The sequence below is a fragment of the Mesitornis unicolor genome, unplaced genomic scaffold, assembly GCF_000695765.1.
Source record: "Mesitornis unicolor isolate BGI_N332 unplaced genomic scaffold, ASM69576v1 scaffold35945, whole genome shotgun sequence".
NCBI classification, from domain to species: Eukaryota; Metazoa; Chordata; class Aves; order Mesitornithiformes; family Mesitornithidae; genus Mesitornis; species Mesitornis unicolor.
In genome coordinates, this window is record NW_010184117.1 from 28,329 (window position 1) to 48,501 (window position 20,173).

The 20,173-nt window shown below is 37.4% G+C and overlaps 1 protein-coding gene across 1 annotated transcript in view; it reads right to left on the reverse strand.

Moving 5' to 3' along the window:
* KIAA0430 (KIAA0430 ortholog) overlaps nt 1-19,061 on the reverse strand; it is a 21,467-nt gene extending 2,406 nt beyond the window's left edge. Inside the window, exons 1-22 of the mRNA XM_010184365.1 lie at nt 18,854-19,061; nt 16,698-17,363; nt 15,266-15,437; nt 14,369-14,595; nt 13,455-13,572; nt 12,564-12,736; nt 11,368-11,802; nt 10,665-10,834; nt 10,403-10,564; nt 9,556-9,745; nt 8,672-8,850; nt 7,667-7,747; nt 7,093-7,329; nt 6,222-6,341; nt 5,706-5,881; nt 5,254-5,474; nt 4,419-4,561; nt 2,974-3,107; nt 2,272-2,474; nt 1,538-1,765; nt 533-763; nt 217-429 (exon numbers count right to left, since the gene is read on the reverse strand). Of these exons, the coding sequence (XP_010182667.1) occupies nt 217-429; nt 533-763; nt 1,538-1,765; nt 2,272-2,474; nt 2,974-3,107; nt 4,419-4,561; nt 5,254-5,474; nt 5,706-5,881; nt 6,222-6,341; nt 7,093-7,329; nt 7,667-7,747; nt 8,672-8,850; nt 9,556-9,745; nt 10,403-10,564; nt 10,665-10,834; nt 11,368-11,802; nt 12,564-12,736; nt 13,455-13,572; nt 14,369-14,595; nt 15,266-15,437; nt 16,698-17,363; nt 18,854-19,000 (4,626 nt within the window). The 5' untranslated portion in view covers nt 19,001-19,061. The remainder of the gene's footprint in view (nt 1-216; nt 430-532; nt 764-1,537; nt 1,766-2,271; nt 2,475-2,973; nt 3,108-4,418; nt 4,562-5,253; nt 5,475-5,705; nt 5,882-6,221; nt 6,342-7,092; nt 7,330-7,666; nt 7,748-8,671; nt 8,851-9,555; nt 9,746-10,402; nt 10,565-10,664; nt 10,835-11,367; nt 11,803-12,563; nt 12,737-13,454; nt 13,573-14,368; nt 14,596-15,265; nt 15,438-16,697; nt 17,364-18,853) is intronic.
* Between the last annotated feature and the right edge of the window lie 1,112 nt (nt 19,062-20,173).

Below are 20,173 nucleotides of genomic sequence, written 5' to 3' on the forward strand. Positions count from 1 at the left end.
GCAGGAACAGTTCTTAGGCAAAATTTGACCAAAACAAAGATTTTTTTTCCTTATTGCATAGTACAGGTTTCTCAGAAGCTGTTAGAAATATAACTGCTATAAGCCTCCTTGGAGGAGAATTCCAGTATTTCACACCATTTAACAGAAATTACAGTTGTGTATCTATTTTTAATCTATGCAGAAGTCTCAATGTAATTGTACAAGAACTCTTCACACCTCTGGAATTGCTCCCAAGAGCTCTTCTAAGTTATTGTATCCATATGCTTTAGGTTGCAGCACTTCTCCTGTATATTTGTTATATGCTACTGGGAACTCGTGAAGAAAAATCTGCTGATAATGGTAAGTGTGAAGTAAGGACCTTACATTCTTTGCAAACATATACAGATTTGTAAGCTTCACATATTCTTCTGCTGCACCATTGGTAAAAACCTATTAGAAAAAGAAAAGTATTAAGAGTGCGTACTTCCATATCCTCTACTCACAACGTCTTTTCAAAGTATGAAACACACGAGAAAGGAAAGAGCTCACATACCTCAACCAAATAAGGAAGACTCTTCAGGAGTTCAGTTAAGGTCATAAATCCATATTCACATGGATTAAGTGAAGTACTATGGATTATTTCATAACGTTGTTTAAGCTGTTCAACAGAAAGAAAGGATGTTCCATCCCAAGACATCAACAAGACTAACAACTGGGCAGTTAGAGTCCGCAGAGATTTCCTATTTATCAGCTGAATTTGCTTGCCAGACTCTGTGTCAACAACCTAGAAAAAGTGAATTAGTTAGGAACAGGGAAGAGATTAATTTATAAGTTGTGTAGCCAGGTTTGTTAAAGCACAGCTGTATCTGATACGACATACCAGCACACAATACTCCCCTAGCCAAAAGCACACACGATAAAGCAGCTTGTAAATTGGAAGTTTACTTTAAATATACAAGAGCTGTGTAGCAGTTTCTATCCACAGGATACACATGATTTCACTCTTTGTTCCAAGCCAGCTGGATCTGACTGGGTTCCAGCTTGAACACCAGCTGCTAAATTAACAGAACTGAAGCAACTAAACCAGTATTGTTATGGCCATGTGGATGTAACCTTTCTTCTCCACCACCAAGACCATCTACATATTTACATTCAAAGTCAAAGCCTCAAACCATAGATCAAAAAGTTAATAATAAAAAACATTAAGAGACTGAAAACTACTGTGGTTATCAGGAAATTCTAACTGTGTAAAAGTAATAAGTTGAGTCAGGAAGAAAAAAAGTGAATTTTTAAAAGAGGTACTCTAATACAATCTTACTTGTTAGGAGCTATACAAGGATGAGCTTTTCCGGAGTCAAAAGGTTACAAAACAAAGATCATCATAGGAATACAGAAGCTGTATTCAAAATCCCTTTGGAATTTTCCCTCTACACCTTAGTGAAATATTATTTCTAGAGTACAATATTAAGCACACTGAGACCTGTAATTTGAGACAGAAAATCCCTTCTGTACCACCACATACCCTTTAGAGGAATAAATTACTAAGATAAAAGATTACCTTTACAACATGGCAAAGTTTTTGCATTAAAGCTGGAACTGAGCTAACATCATAGTCATGAAGACGCAGAGTGTATCCAAATGTTTTACTGTACTCTGTCAGTAAATCACACATCATAAGGCAGTTGTCTTTCTGGGACCGCAGCAGTTTCACAAACTGGGCAGCAACTGCTTTGACTTGTTCCACCTCTGTGAGCGTGAGAATTTTCTCCTCCCCACATTCCAATACCTGCAAAACAGAAATTACACTTTAATAAAATTATTTACCTAATCCTGATGAAAAAAGCATAACCTGTAACTAGGATTCAGTGCCCGCAGGAAACAGTTTGCTATGTACCAAGGTTCAGCTGCCTCAAAAGACACATTTTAAGTGAAACAATGAAATCTCTGAAATACAACAAAAAAGGCAATTAAGTAGTTACTAGCCTTTTTTAAAGCAAGTTTAACACAACTTTACTGAAACTTGGCTCCGATTCAGATGCACTGAATTTTGTGAATGTAATCCTATTTAGAATATTTTAATTTTTTTAGCACACTTAGCATGAATGTGCTCAAATCCTTGGACCTTTTTACCAAAATGGCTACATCAAAGACTTTATTAAATACAGCTGGCTAACATTACAGGTGCAGAGTTTGTAACTCACACTGAAGTTAATGAGAAGTACCACCCCTGCTGAAACAGTTGTACTAACACATTTTTCTGAGATTGGGACATCTCAGGATTTTAGAACTTACGAGTAAGACATCTGGTATGGCTTCAAAGAGTTCAAGCAGTTTTGTAAAGCCATAGTAAGCGAGTTTGCACTGGCGACCAAAGTGGTGGTGATAAGAGGGAATAAATTTATTGAAGGGCATTCGAAAATGGGGTTGATGGCGCAGTAAGTCTACCACCTCTTTAGAAAATTGTTTGGTTCTTTCTATTTCTTCCTGTGTACGTTCTAAAATTAAAAAAGTAAAGAGTTATGTACCCAGACACTTACACAACATGCAATGGAAAATAAGAAAATATGGTGATTGATTTTCACCTTAATCACATATCACACCAAGTCACTGTTTTCTTCTACCACTGAAGATGTTTACTAAGTTTACATGTTTAAAGTCCAAAAATAATCAGGTGGTCAGTACTTTAGACACTAAACAGTCAAATATATTGGTGGTTTTGCTGTGTGGAAACAGCCCAGTTTCTAATGATCCCACAGAAAGTTTAACTACATGCAACAGTAGTCACGTTACTTTACGCAGTCTGCCACCTGCTTTCCTGCCTATTCCATTATAAGCATTCCTACAATGACAAAATTCTTTCATTGCTAGAAGTTCACAACTTAGTTACGAAGGTAGAAACACAATTATAAAAAAATTCAAGTCACTCCTATGTACTTTAGTTATTACAGTTTTAAAATACTATTTAGTTGGCAACAATAAAGTACACGGACATACCTCTTCTGGGGATACAAATTACCATTTCATTGTCTTGCTGTGACAAACAGATAGTTGTATCTGGAATTTCTGATATAATATCAGCCAGTTCACACACTCCGTACTCGGTAACATCCCAGTCCTTTGAAAAACACCTGAAAGTTTGAGAATGGTATAATACAAGTATTCATACATGCTGTGTAAGAAGAAAAGAAGTGCAAATTGAGAGAATAAGCCTCAAATCCTGAAAAAACTCCAGAAAACCCCCAAAAAACAGCATAGTGTTCATACTGGCAATAATTCTAGCATGTGAAACAGAGGGGGAAAGTATTCTTAATTCAAATTATCTATCCATTCTAATGAAAAAAAAAAATTAGTATTACACTGATGGTTCACAGAACACTGGAAGAAAGAGCTGTATATACCAGCCACTGGATGTCTCAGACTTGTCATGGTGAGACCAAAGTAGTATTTTTTCAAGCTCAGGTTTTAAGTGATCTAAGAAAATGTAATTATGTTATACAGTTCCATATGGCTACACATTTAACAGTCTGCATTTGCTTACTAGTTAGGCATATAAAATTAGGTCCAAAGAGAAGGCAAAGACCATATCCTGGAAAACATCGTCTAAGGTTCACAATACTGTGTAATATATTAAAAGGTTATTTTACTCTCCCCTCCCAGCCTCAACAGGAATCTCTCAGAAGCAATACCACTTCCTATGTTTTTTTATTCAAGAAATGGCCACAGCTGACTACAGAGAGGCATGTTTAGTAGATTTAGAAGCAACCCATCATGTATTTTTGACAATATTGGAAATATAAGTAGAAGTATGCATTCCCAACAAGGAACTGCTGGCACATGCTGCACAATAACATACATGCAAAGGCAGACTACATGTAACAAAGATGCTATGGTTTCCTCAAAGCCTGTTAAGTAGTACTTTTTATCTTCATATTAAGGAAAGCACAATTCTTGGCTCTTTAAAAAAAACCAAAACTGCTTTTTACCATGCTAGAACAGAATATTCTTGGCAAAGGCAAAACAGGTACTGATTAGTACTTATTTTTGCACCATTGCTAGATCCAGTTAAATACGTATCTATTGATAATCAGTCTATTTATTTTACATCCCCCTTCACTGTTCATGCTAATGTGCCACAACACGTCTGCTTTCATCCTTTCAGTCATGGCTTCAAACAAAACTAATGAAATACAATAACCTGTTTCAAACTCAAAAAATATTTAAAAAGCCTAGTTCTAAGGGAAGCAGGAAAGTCTGCCAGAGAGCTTTTATTTTTGTTTTCATTAGAAATTTGAACTTCCACATCACAGTGAAGAGGTAGTACGATTGTCACATTTTTGGACTAAGATTTAAAGTGCTGAACCTCTTGCACTAGGTTTTGAAACCACCATTGACAGACATGTCCTGCCACAGCTGTTCTTGTTTCATTAAACATAACTTACCAGTGATAAGCCTGTAAGAATTCCCTCACAATAACTTGCTTACTGGCCTGGGATTTGAGAAGCTTCAGTAAGTCTTGAGTAAAGCGCTTCACTTGAGCTCTGTGTGTTAAAGTTAACAAGCGTTTGGAACCCATACCAAGAATCTGAAAGAAAATTTCATTTTATCACTCACATCTAGCATCCTCAGTTAAGTTCTTCTACAAGATATTCAGAAGACAGTTCTAGTATAAGTAGGCTAGAAATAAAGGATATAACAGAGACAGTGCTTGGAAAGGCGGCCTCACAAAGCCACACACTTTCTAGACCAAGACACATCATCAAGAAATTAAGAAATACCTCTTCCATGAGTGCTGTTGCAACGGTTATTTTAACAATTCTACAACCAACTGCTGTTCAAAATATAAGCTAATGTAACATCTTTTTTGTAACATAAGGCCACATGGACTTCACACAGAAATGCTTGAAGCTAATGTCACAGGCTACACATCACAGCCTAGCATAGGAGCACTGGGCATTTGCCGTGTCCTTGTGATGAACACCACAATTAAAGCCTTTTACTCAATCACTAGCCACAGGCTAAAACCAACGTCAAACTTTATTCCAGAGGCTTAAGTAATGAGTTAGTTTCCCAGGAAGTTGTTTTGGGAGGGTAGGGACAATAAAAACAAAATAGAAGCAACATCTCAGATGACAATGACACTCCAAGGGTCAGTTAATCTCTTTCATGGCAGATGAGGTAATGGCATAGCATCTATTATACAATACCAACCAGTAATTCAGATAGTTGAAAAGTACAATTCCCCAAGTTAAAAAGGAACAGTGTCATGTAACTCACTTGCAGTACATGAGGCACTGCTTCCAGCAGCTCCATTAATTTAGAATACCCGTAGTCAGACACACGGCATTGTTTTGCAAAGTGATGATGGTATGTTGGGATGAATTTACTGACAGGGATGACGCAGGATGGTTGGCTTTTAAGTAGATCTATCACTTCTCTACTGAACTGAATAAGTTGTGGATTACCTACAGGGCTCTTAGAACGCAGAAGCCAAGGATCTACAAAAAAAAGTAATTGTATTACTGAACCTTTCACTAATATTCTTCCACGAAACACGGCACATTATTTATGACACAGGCTAGAGCACAGAAGAAAGAGAATGAACATTCAAGCTAAAAGTTTCTCTTTAGAAAGAGTTTAACAATTATGTAAGATTAACTACATGCTACTGAGGTTTTTTTTAGCAGAAATCCTAGTTCACATAAAAGATTTTAAATAGAAATACTTACCTGTAGTAGGAGGTGGTGGTTTGTTATGTATCCATTTAATAACTTTAATGCCATTTTGAGCAGTGGCAATGTTAACTCCAGGAACACAGGTAATGAGATGTTCTAAAGGAACACCACCCTGGCCTTCTGGGACCATTTCAAGATCATTGAACTCTGACATATAACAATCAGGAAAACTTTGGAAGGAAAAAAAGCCTCCATTATACACTAAAATACCACTATAACAATTGAAATATTTTGAGACACTTCCTGAGCAAGCGGCTTCAACAGCTTACTGACACATTACAGAAGTCTTCATAAAATGCACATTTTTTTAATAAGTGGGTCTTTTTTTCCTCAACGAGAATTCAAAAAGTAGTAACTGCATAAGGCACTTATCTGTTACAGAAGATACCACCTTATGAGAACTAGAGTTTTTATACAACAGGCAGTTTCAGAGCATTGCAGCTCTCATCAAAGTTTTAAATCTTTTACCTATCACCCCTTACACTAAAACCCTAAATTAAAATACTTTACCTTAGTAAAGGTACAGTACCCTCATGTGTCTGCAGAAGACTGTGAACTTGGGGAGCAAATGTCTTCAGAGACAAAATCACAAAAGGAATTCTGTAAGAATCTGGATCAAACTCATGCTCACTGTGAAAACACCAGAGGTTGAAGTTTATATGCTCATTCTACACATAGCTTTAGCACAGTATGCCTGTGCTCACATAGACACCCATAGTAAGCATATTATATGCAGACAATATACTGCTACCAGCTGACAATAAAACTACAGTCACAAGCAACTCTCATCTTTTCTTCACAAAAATTAATACAGCTATAGCTATTTCAGAAGGCAAACAACATTTAGAAAACTGTATTTTTATTACGATTAGATTAAAATTTTCAAATTAAATTTTAGCAGCACATATAAGGCAGTTAACAGTGAACACTTAATCGCTATAGTAAAACCACCCAGCTGCTATTGAATAAAACAAAAAACTTAAAATATGGCTTCAGGAAATCCTCAACATAGTATGAATCACTTACTAAATGTAGCTGGAGGACAAAGTATGATCAGTTCCAGTTATAATTAGGTAATAAAACTCAAGGTAACAGAAGTCATTCTTATAAAATCAGAGGAAGGCAGTGTACCTTCCAGCTTCAGCTCATGAGGCAGCTGTTCTAGAATACAATAATCTTACCTGATCAGACAGACCCATGAGAACTGCCTGGAAAATTCACTGTGCCATCTCACTATTCTCTGACTGACTTATTCTTGACAACAGTGACTGGAGCACACTATATGAATATATATACACCTCAACTTTAATATACCTTTAAGTGTTAAATGTTGTTCAAATATTCTGTAATATTTTAGAGGTTTTTTTAATAAACAGCTTACCTAAAGTCTTTATTCAGGCAATGCTGCTTACAAACAGGCTCATGATATTCCAACTCTTCAAATATTATAGGACTACAGTTTGCTGATGAACCATCATGGGACTGTGAAGATCCCAATGGACTCTGCCGGGCTTGGCTGCTGGGTAAAAGGCACACCAGCCGCCCGCTTCCTTGGTCACGGATTGCCACAGTGTCTGTTAGTTTATATAAATCTGATACAATTAACTTATGCCCAAATCTACAAGAAAAAAAATTAAATACACACATTATAAACACAGAATGCAATAATTGCATTTTTTCCTTTAAGAAACTGGAATACTCTAGAAACTGTTCTATGCAGACTGTTAAGGTAACTAATCTATTCATCCCAATGTTAAAAAAAATAAGTAAAACACTGGAAAGAAAAGCCAGAATTACAGCCACGGCCTCTGGAAAGATAATATGCTGCAATATCTAACAAAAAACCTGAAACACACTGTTCCGTTACTCTCTATAATTCACTGTAAACACTCACACAAGATCAGATTCTTTTTAGAACTACTAGAGGAAAAGAAAACAAATATCTGAGAACTCACTTTTTTTCATAGATTTCTGTGAATTTGAACATAGGAAGACAACAAGCAGGTGCATCCTGCAGAATGGACATCGTTTCTGAGCTATAAAACAAGTGTAACATTAGCACAAAATCTGTTAGTATTACCTGCCAGCCCAAACTGGTGAGATATTTACAGATGCAGTCTATGAACTACAACAGGACAAAAAGCATTCCCCTTCCATCCCAGCACTATGGAAGGTGACACTTCAGATCAGGGGAGCGCAAATAGTAACACCACTGTAACTCATTAGGTAATGTCCCTGAAGGAGGTGCATCCTTCATAGGTGGTGGCAAGATTTTGAGCACCTACAAAATGTAACATTAAAGCTGCAGCATTAGAAAGTACCAGCCTGGTACTACTACTTCACAGTAAGAACTTTGAACAGGCATAAACTGAAAGGCAAGAATGAAATAAAGTTGTCATTACAGAGTGGCAAATAGTACATAACTTTAGAACACAATTTCCACCGAAGCACTATTTTCACTGAAGCTTTCTGTGAAAAAATGAAGACAACATCTTTCCTAATGTTTTCTTTCAGTAAGGAAAAATGGAAACAGAAAATACTAGTATTCTCACTAGCATCACCACTCTAGTTCTACCATCTCCCATATAGGAAGTTTAAATTATGCATCCCATCCTCAAAGATGAAATTCATATGCACTTTCTTGGAGGAAAGAAGAAACAAAGATGCCAAGAGTAATCTTAACTCAGCTGCACAAACTAAGTTATTGAGGTATATCAGTATTATGAAAGAGTAGTGGTGAAAAACTGTTAAACAGAAGTCTAGTCTCTTCGGATGCAACTTAAAATATAAGCAGTGTAAAAATACTAAACTGAAAGCTAGCCTGGTTATATTTAGCACATTCATCAGGTCACAAGACAGATTTTAGTTTATTTCCTTATCATTCCTTTGCTCAGTATTTTCAACCACCTGCTACTAAATACATGCTAGAACAATTAAGAAGATGCCAAATTGTTTATTACCTAAGTAGCGAGAGTGATTTACTAGCAGTTCCCGTTGCCAATGAAACCTGGATCCTTTTACTGCCAATTTTATATCTGTGAAGACTGTTGACAGCACTAATTGCTTCTTGCAGATTTTCCATCTGAACTGTAGCCTTCAACTGGTAATCTGTATGTGGACTGAGCTCTACACTTTTTACCTGAAAGGAAGAAAACACCTTACACATTTATCACAAAAATACCAACCCAAGGCAAGCCAACACAAGAGTAGCAGTCTTGCTTTGGCCAAGAGACAAATACAGTGCAAAAGGGAACCAAGTATGACAAACTGTGGCCAACGGAACAACGCAAACAAGAATCGTATGCAGTGAGCCTTGGCAAGGCAAGACCACAATATTCCTTTAACTCAACCATCATTTTTCCATTTGGATTATGCCAGAAGAACATCTACAGATCAGACAGAGATGGCACCACTGCAGAAATCACCTCTCCTTGCATAGCCGCTTTTTACTGATTCAGATTATCCGTGTCTGTTTTTGAACACTTCCGATTCAAAACAAACTCAGTTTTAACTGTGATTTTGAAGCTGACATTAGCAAATCAGCTTTACAGCTTAAAAAGGTTATGCAGCTAAAGCATAAGTCTTTTCTCTCCATGACTGATGAGCCACTTAAAAATTTCTATTTTCAGAATACCAGATCTATGAAGACCACATGCAAATTAAAAACCTAGTGCAAATGACCTGGTCTTTTTAAAGGAAAAACACAACACCTCCTTTTAACACAGTTTTTTTAAAAGTCATGTTTGAAGAGCATTCCATTCCTCCAAACCTAAAGCTAGACCACAAACATGTCCATAAATACATAAACACAAAGTATTAAAAACAACAAACAGATTTAATTTACCTTGCCGTGTCTTGAGAAAGTTTCTTGCAAACTTTGCTGCAATTCTTTTCTGGACAATCTGTAATCTATGTTGCTGATATGAATGTCTGCACCATTTGCAAAAGGATCAGGGCAGTCGGTACCACTGGTATGATTTAATACATTTAATGTAAGTGGAGATGATCTATTTGAGAGGTTTGGAGACATACTCCTGGGTGAGATAAAAATATCTGAGCTAAAGTAGCTATTGCACAATTCTGATATGTACATCTCAAAATTAATCAGAAAACAGACACAGCTGAAGCACACAAAGACAGCACTTTGAAGTATTTTCTTAGTACAGGTGTGCAGGCAAAACATTTTGCCACACACAAAACATGGTAACAAAACAAATATTTTCTATGAGAAGAAAGGAAATAATTCATATTATGTTTCAGTGTCGCCATTTTAATAATATATTTGACACCAAGTCTAATTCATTCACATGATTTTAATAAACACCAAAGGCCAGATACTGAAGTCTACAAGAATTCAATGGGTCTGCATAAATTTCTACTGGGAATGTCAAATGCTCTGAAATTAAGGGGATTAAGATATCTATAATACTTCTGAAGACTCTTCAGAAGCTCGAAAGTAAGTTTGCAGGAAACAATTGCCACAACATAAGTTTCTGAAAAAGAGTTCACTCCATTTATGTTTACATCCATTGTCAGCTGTTATGGAGCACCACCATAATTTCCTTTTGCCTCCACATAAACCAGTGCATTAAAGTAACATGCGTAGCATACACAACTCCGTATCAGCTCTCTATCAAAGATAATATCGGTGAAGCCTCAGCTCACCTTCCAAATACAACACAGACACTTACCGAGATGACCAGCAACTCTGAGACATAAGTAAAGGACTGAGTTGTCTTGAGGCTGTCAACTTACTGAAAGCAGAGGGATAGCTGACCTGAAATACAGTTTCATCTTTATCTTTTTTATCTACAGGAGAATTGGTAATGCTCCTGGAAGCAGAGGTCTCTTTTCTATTTACAAATATATATAAGAAAAAGAAAACACATTAAGTTGTAGAATTCACATTTTGAAAAGCGTAGCTAACATTCATGTCTTTATTTTTAAACATACTTCTGACTACTTTTACAGGATGATTCTCCCATTCCCATTTTTTTGGCTGTCAGAGACACAGGAATTGCTGCATTAGCATTACTCTGAGGAGAAGGAATTTGTTCTCTTAAACGTTCTTGCTGGTTTTCAGTAATTCTACTGGTGGTCTTTGATTCAAGGCGGCACAGCTCCTATATGAAACAGATGAAAGGTCAGCATAAAAGCACCAGACATTCCTTGCCAGAGGCCTTCCTTGTGATAGAAATCTAGATAAATGACCAATTTTCCTTTACTAGCATTTTCAGTGGCACTTCATAACAAGGAATATTTGATTTTCTGCGACAGAAAACAGTAAACTATCCAGTAGTTGAAATATTTTTGCTACACTGTAGATGTACCCTAGCTTTCCCTAAAACTAGGAAAGCAGATTGCACTAGATGTTATATTCAACACTAACATAAAAGTCAAAACTGTCCTCGGATCTGAGACTCAGTAAGTACCAGCAGTATTTCCAAACTGAGAAAAAGGTGGCAGGGATGGGGAAAAACAACCCTCAAATTCATTGTCTGCTTTCCAAGCAGATGAATACAGCTCTCATTCTGGAATGTCTCTACACATTACAGTTATTCATTACATATGAAAAGTTAAAGATAAAGCTGTAACAGAAGCAATCTCCAGAAAATTAGGGAAATCAAGAATACTAAACAAGATAGAACAACAATACCTGTAAACTTTTAACATTTGTGGGTTTGACAGCAGATCCATGAATCTGGAATCCCCTCCCAGCAGAGCCTTTGGTACCAGAAGGCTGATCACTTGAATCCTTATTGAGGAGGCACAGTTTTGTGTTCTTGTTAGTTTTTTTGGGAGACTTCACCTTTTCGGTTCCCACAAAGCTGGAGCTTCTAGTTTCATTAAGTTCTTTGTTTTTGGGAGTAAAAGACACTACAATCCTGTTACCAAAAACATCTTCATTTTCCATTCGCTTCTGAGCCCGTTCAGCACTCTCTTGATTTAAAAAACGGAGAACTGCACTGCTTCCAGAAATGCTCAGCACCTTCCCTCCACAGTTGTCTGACAAACGCCTGAGTCTATTACTGACGCTTTTGCTATCTCTGTTTGTTGGCAGATTATAAACATATAATAGTGTATGGCATGCCTGTATAAAGGGAGCAAGATTTTAATTTGATTATGTCAGAATACTCTTGTTCAAAACCAGTATTTTCACACCGATTCTGGTGACACATGCTCTCTCCCCACCCCTGTGTGTCATTCTTTTTGCGGCATTCAATTTGTTTGGAAAACTCATACCAAAGGAGATCCTCAAACATCCATCTCCAATAGAATCTGAAGTTAGAAGAGACTACAGTCTCTGATCAATGGATCAATACCCAATTACTTCTCCAAATAAGAAAGCACCTCTATTTACAACCCAAGAATTCTATATACTCTACACGTGAACACAGTTTAGGAAGCTATTTCTAAGAAAAGGTTATGAGTGCTGTGCAAAGACAACACGGCCAATTCAGAGGGAATGGTCAGGAAGACAAAAAAAACAAAGCAAACAGTCACTCAAATCTGTTAAAGCATCATAGATCTGTCTTAATGCACAACTAAGATCTTACCATAACTTTCTGCCAGTGAAAGGCAGGCATGTAACATACATTATCTGATAAAATATTTAGTGAGAAGAATGTGATCTTGCTATCTTAACTTTAGTTACTTTGTTGTTATTTTATTCCTTCAGTTTTAAAGCAGAAAGCATACATTCATGTGGTAGTAACTGAAATACAGGTGATGGTCCAATACATCTCTCACCATAAAAACACAGACATAATTTCAGCCTGCTCTCCCACTAAATTAGAAAGAAAAAAGTTGACACTATGAAATATCTGTTGCATTAAGAACTAAAAACCATACCGGCATTTTCAGAGGTAACCTTGGTGGCAAGTCTGAAATAAATTCTTCAAAACAAATAAGTTCATGAGCATGATGTAAGAGTGCTTCTGAAGCTTGGTTTTTATGTACCAAAATTATCTGAAAGCCATGTCGATGTCTCAGGTCACTGAGTTCCAAAGCAAAGTTTACATCCGCTGGAGAAACAAATCAGAATTAACATGGAAACACGTGAAAAAAATAAAAACCAGACTAAACAAACAAACCTCCAGATTTCTCCTGACAAGCTCTATTTATCGCTGAAAATTTCTAATGGAAAAAGCACTAACAGCTACAAGGCTTCTTAACAGATAATTTAAATCAGCAGTTAGCATTCAGCCTCAGACAAGGGCTCTTTTAATAGCAACTTCTAGCAATTTATCAGCAGGGCATTTGACCATGCTATATACTTCTGTAACAAACACTTGTTTGGCTTTAGAGATAAACCCTAGGCAACACACAGCAATTAAATACTTGAGTGACTTGCACATTTAACTGTATGGTATGTTGTGAGAAGAATAAAAACCAAATCAAATACATTTTGCTCAAAGTATTCTGAAAGACTCCCCTAAGGAAATTCATTGAGTCTTACTTTATTAGTTTCCTGCTGAAGCTGTCCTAGCTGTAGACAGTATTTATACACACACCTATTCACACTCAAGACATCAGATTCCAATGCTGATTTAAGTAAGCCAAGATCTCATCGTACTGTCTCTATTTTGACATTGCTGCCGCTGACATTAAGAATTCTTACGCAATTCAGTTAAAGCTGATTCTAAACACAACCCTCGGAAAGTTGAATAGCACCATAGACAAAAGTACTACTGAAGAGAGGAGCTGAATTTTGCACTGCAGACGAGTACCACAAGCACTTACTTGACACAAGAACCACAGTGGCAGGTGCAGTGTGTGTATCAGCAAATCTCCGCAGACTCTGTCTGAGTTTGTCATCAGCAGCATTCTTTGCTGTAGCATTGATGTGTGCAACAGTCACCTGTGGAAACACAGAAGCACAATCTAATGAAGAGCTCGAACGTGAGCTATGCTTGCTTACATTTATTTTTTTTAAATTAACATAAATACAGGCATTTATAGGCATCCTTTATTTACATAAATTACTGCACAGATGCATGAAATGCCACATGTATGGATCTTGCTGTTCTCATGAGCAATGAACTTCAACCCTTGTTCAGCAACATCTTAAGGATGACTTCTGCTGTTCTGCGTTTAAGATCACAATTTATGTACCTTAAAAACATTCCATAAACCCTCATTTGAAAGAGTGACAAACACAGCAAGTACTCACTGTGAATTCATTTTACCTCACATAAGCAGATAAACTGTTAACCTGTTATAATATCTGTAATTCAGGGGGTGGAAAGGGAATTTGACTTAGAAACCTGCACAAAGTGTTTAAAAGGATACCAAGAAACAAAACATTGTTTTGTTCACAGAATTATAGTTCTTTTAGGTTAATGATTTAGTCAGATTTGAAGGCTAATACTAGAAATGCCTCCACCACTTATTACTGGATGAAATAAAAATCCTCTGAATGTTAAAACTAAAGCTAAAACCAGTAATCTACATATAATAGATAGCAATTTCAGTTTTAAAAAGTATCACACAAGGACATGTCAGCATTAAATATTCCACCCACAAACTAGTTATAAGCTCACGTACTGAAAAACAGAACTAACAAAACTTTAGTGAACAAGAATCACCACTGACACATTCAATGTGCTACACACAAATTCTCAAGCAAGAACATCAAGTAGAAGCCGTTTTGATACCTGGCAGTTGTTTAGCTCCTGAATAACTTCTTTATTTTCTTTACTTATGTCACACACACAGATAAATTCTGCCTCTCTGTGACCTTTAAAAAACTTTTCACGAATCCTCTGTACAACTGCTATAGCCGAACGGCCAGTGGGAACTGAGCAGTTTTCAATATCCCAGAAGACTCCAATGGGGGGTAAGTTTTCCAGAGCTTGGCCTGATATTGCAACTTCTGGAGACCCTGCACAGGTTTAACAACACAGCTCATTTTAATCTTCACATACCGAAAGTGCTGAACATTGCATTCTCTAAACTTTGCACATAGGAAGTTTTATATTTCAGAGAGTAACATGCCCAGGAACACAGTCAGTTTTGTTTTCCTAAGGAATCTAAAAAACAAATCAAGTGTTTTCAGAGTTTCTCTTTAAGGGAGAAACTTTATACCACAAATTATTCCACAGTATTTTCCTCTCGAGAACACTGAAAAAAGCTATATGGTAATTATAAACATTATACCTTTACTGCATATGAAGTGACAACAGACACTAACAGACTAAGAAAATGCTTTTCAAAGTGTGGCTGAAGATAATTTCTTTATATGTAACCAGAATGAAGTAAGTTTTATGTTCCTAGAATTTCTTTTTCTACTTCTTAAAAAAGTCAAAAATATAATAGTAAAAAAAAAAAATCAAAACTCTACACAAATAATACAGTAAGTTTACTAGGTAGTCAAAAAAGGTAAATCCAAGTTATGACTTCGCAAAACACAAACAAGGTATGTTTTCACTGTTTAGTCTTCTATCACTTATAAAAGTTTCCAGAGAACAGTGCAATTTAAGAAAACTCTTCACGTGCAACAGTATTTAAGGAGGACATCCACTAAATGCAAGATTCGAACAAACGTGGTTTACCATATTTCTGTGGTGATTTGCCAAGGCTGCTTGCCAGTAGCAAACTCTTCTCATTTCCTGTTCCCTTGATTCCACAGCCATTACATATTGGGATAGAAACAGGTGCAGTCTGTGCACTTGGAGGAGGAATATTTGGCCACATTTTAGCATCAGCTAGGCTGTTTCTGGCTGGCTGTTGGGACAATTTTTCAAAATACACGTTCATTCAGTATACAATATTAACACACTCTTCCATGCCAAAAACGCTCAAGTTTCCCTTCTGCAACAAACGCAAGTTCAGATACACTTTACAAAGTTACTTAAGAAAAGCATCACTGTATGAAGGAAGCTTCTTTCCTACAGTCTTTCCTAGCACACTTAGCTCTCGATTTCCAAATGGAAGGAAATATTCCATTAGACTCTGCACATCAAGACATGTCATCTTTAAGAAGTACTAATATGCATTCTAAAAAAAATAACTAAAAAAAGACCTAGCACGTGAAATCAGTGCAATTAGAACTACAAGGTTGAATCACCTCCCTAATCCCAAAAATAGTGGTCATAACTCCAAACACACTGAATTCACTGTTTAGTTTATTGAAATAAAGACACTACTTCTATATTGGAAACTCAAATTTGGAAGTTTAAGTAACACATCTTACAAAATTGAATATATTATTGAACTTGAAATTCCTATTAAAATTCAAGCACAGTTTAAATCAGTTCTAAAAGGTACCAAATTGGTATTGAAGCACAAATTACAAATTTGGGAAGACTGATGAATGTTACTTAACCACTGCAGCTCGCCTGCACAAGTCATTGTGTTGTACTACTGTCTTCTATTCCTTAGCACTTTGCTTCTTAAATGCATAGAATTATATACAGTTACAGAACAGGAACACTTAAAGAAATGGAAACAAAGAAAAACAAACACTCATGAAGAACAGTATCCACAACTGCTGTAACTAACATATTATAGTAATTCAGAAAAGCCTAAATTTGCCTCCAAACTAAACTTATCAAACCAAACCCAGAATATCCTTACAACATCAGACATTATACCTGACTTACAAATGGATCTTTATTGATCAGCTGGCTAATGGTACACATTAACTGCTGTTAGCCTTTTCTCAGAGTCGCTACTATGGAACACTAATTGGAACTGTGAAAAAGAGGTAACTGTCTATCAAATCCTGTCAAAATTTTGCTTGAGTACATTACAGATCCCCTGTAAGCTAAACATTGTTATAGCCCCTTTTGTCTTATCGAACTGACCGTTACCTCAGAAAAGAGATCACCTTCAAAAAGGTTATGTGGTACATATGGACTGCGTATCACCAACTAGGAGGATGCAAGCCACAACCCATGGAAGCTGGTGTTTTGCTCAAGTAACATTATTTCAGTGTTCACCATATACCATGCTTAATGAATGAGAAACGTGACATGTACAAACCTTGATCAAGCAGTCATTGCAGTAGTGAGAGCCCTTTAAACAAACTGAAGGTGCCATGTTTAGGTGCAAAGGGTTGGCGCACACACGTGAAGTTAGCTCCGACTGTGCAATATGCTCATCCAGGTGGCCTGTAGCCCCACTTGTGAACTCAGAACAAGGAAAGTAGCCAGAAGATGTGCAGCTCTGAAGGGCTGGAAACTGATGCAGTTTGTGCACATTACCATGACAGGACTGGAAATGGAGTTTTCCACAACAGGGCAGATGTTGACAGGAAGATACACTGCTTTCTACACACATACCAGGGAACTCACTCGAAATGCCTGCCAAATTGCTTCTAGCTGGAGGGTTCTTCAGAGAAGATGCAGACTGATAAGCAAATCCTGACCCTACTTGACAAGTAATCGTGCCAGTGCTTTTTGAGTCTAATATTGTGCCAGGGTGAATCAAGTTATCACCACCACCACCACAATGCATTTGTGGAGTACAAGAAGAGTCAGAGCCATGGGCACAGCAGCTTACTTTCGGGCCAGGTGAAAGCTGTATTTGCTGTTGCTGAAGAGAATGAACATCAGGAAGTGGTACTGCTGGAAACAGTTTAGAGCCAGCATTATTAGATGCAGCATCCTTCAATTCTACAGCAGCTTTCTTGTTCTCCATGTAATCCTTCTGGAAAATGAGAGCTCAGTTACATTCAGATACATAAATAAACCGACAATTTTTATACTATAAATGAACATATTTTCAGGCTGTTACAAATTTTGACAATAATAAAGAGAACATTTTCAAAATTTCTATGATTGCTATTTACCTCACTGTCTAAGCATGTAAAATATTAAAAGAAACATGCCAGATGTGTGCCAGCCTGAGGCATATCGGTATCAGTGAATTTTGGAAGGAACAAAAGCAAAAAGGTATAAACCAAACAGCAATGAGTCAGTAAACTAGAATTTGAGAAGCAGAAAACTGTCAGGCTAAGGCTGTGAGATATTCTGCAACTGCAAAGCAAAAAGTTTTATTTCTTTAAAGAGCAAACATGAATGCAATGTAAAGAAAAAATCTCACAGCTTGGAATATATAAGTAATCATTTTTTACTCTGAATAAAGGCTTAAACTGTATTAAGTTTTAGAAGTACTACATTAAGAGACTAAGGCTTTAAAAAAGTAGAAATTATATCAAGAAAGTAAGCTGACAGAGGTCAGAGAAGACCAACATTTTCACAACTATGTAAGCGCTTTTTGCCTCCTCTGATTAAAGATATCAAGATGCACAGACAAAGGCATGGGCAGAAATACAGGCTGGTTGTTTTGTTTTGTTCTGGCTTTTATTTCCCCCTTTTGTTTGTTTCCAAGATGGCAGCACTGAAAGCTTAGGTTATGAGAAGCACCAGAACAGTCAGGGTCACCAGAGCTAACCCACACACAACTCACTGCTCAGTACTTTAGAACAACTTTCACTTTCCAAACAGGACTTAACGCATTTCCTACTAGACAGGAATGAGTAAGTGGTTACCCAAGTTGAAAACCATTCCTCTGCATCTGATGTCTTATGAACTGAAGATACTTTGTCAAAAACCTGCCTAGAACTTGTTTAGATGTTAAAATCCAGAATTTATGCCAGCTTCTAACCCCTGATGTATGAGAATAGCAACAGGATACATACTCATCCATTTCCCCCATGTCTTTTACTGAAAGTCAGACTGAACGTGCATGAACGATGTCACTTAACCACTGCAGCTTTCTTACACAAGTCATTGTGTTGTACTATTCCTTCTAAATTTGCCTCTAAACTCGACTGATAAAATCTGGAAGTGAAGACTACCTCCCTACTCTACTCTTCAGCAATAACTTTGTAGAGCTTTCAAGAAACTGCCTTATGCACTTTTTAAGCGGTCAGTTGTACTACTCCAAACAGAGCTGTAGAGAATAAAGCCTGTCAAGCAAAGCAACTTGCCTGCTTTCACCAACACCGATGAGAAGCCCTGTGAAAACAACTAAAGACCTTAAATTCCCAGGCAGATTTTGTACTTACCATGGTAACTGCTGTCTCCTCCTTCTCCCCTCCCCACTTGCCCCCTTTAGCCAGCAATAACACTGCAGTCAGCTATACCGCTCTGTACTGGGATATCAACTATGCTTTTAGTAAAGCAACAAATTACCGCTTTCGCACTGCAAGGCAAAGACTTTTCAGCAGCAGAAAAGCAATTAGAAAGTTTCCAGAGCCATGGTTTAGCATCATTCTCTTGTTGCTGAAGCCATCCAAATGATCTATTGCAGAGGTTCTCTGTCCCGTTTCCTTCCATCATACAGCCACACAAAAAGGTTCAACATTCTTTCATCCCCCCTTCCTTTCATTCTTCCCACCTGCTAAAGAGAAAAAAAACACAGGCTTTAAAGAAATTTTAAGGTAAGACAGAAAAACCACAGTGGTCTTATGAATTCCACTACTGATAGATCACTGAACCTGCATTGCTTATGCTAAATTTAATTATGCATACGAAACATGGCCATGCCTGTTTCCGTCTAGTACAGGAACATTCCTCATGGCCTGCAGTTCAGTAAGGCAGTCCAAGGAAGAGCACTTTAGTCCATGGTATTCGCTACAGAGTCCCAGAAATGCATTGCTGCTGACATGAAATAATTATCTGAAACCATCAGGGCATCCTCCTGGACAGAGAAGCCAGGAGGTAGGTTTTCAAGAAGAGCTTATCAGTAAATACAAAATGGGTGCAACTGAACTCAGCTGCATTGTTTTTCTATTGCCCAACAAAACTATCTATAGCTATATTAAGCACACAGCATTTAGTATTTAAAGAGAGCTTTAAATTACTAAAATTATTTACAAACACTACTATTTCTCAAGTTGCCCCACAGCACACATCAGTTTAGCTTTACAGAACCACAAAGAAGCAAAGGCACTTGTTTAAGGCCCAGCCACACCATACCAGAAAAACTATAACTAGCAATGTCTTGATACCCTTCCACTACATACTGCACTCCCTAAGGTTTTTTGCATTTAATGTTAAATGTAAGAACCAGAGCATTAAATTTACCCCAAAGATATTTTTAAACAGAAGTCTGTTTTTTAAAGCAGAAGCATTCCTTCACGTGAACCCTAAGCATGCCAAAATTATGTCTGATAAATTATTAAGTTAATCAAGTTCTACACCTCTAGAATATGTTACTTTTAAAAGCTTCTGGTAACACCAATTCGTTTCGGAATTAAAGGGTAACCGGGGACACAATAAAAAGCTACGTTAATTACACATACGCGGGCTTTGCCCTCTGCGGCTCGCAGACCCCTGGTGCTCCCAGCCCAGCACGCAGCACGGTGGAGATAGCGAGGCCCGACCGTCCCCCACCGCGGACAAACAGCCGCGGCGTGCCCCAAGGCTCTGCCGAGCGAACGGCCGCTGTCGCCTGAGGCGCCAGGCCGAGACCGCCGTGCAGCCCCGCCCAGGGGACACGAGGGGAGCGGG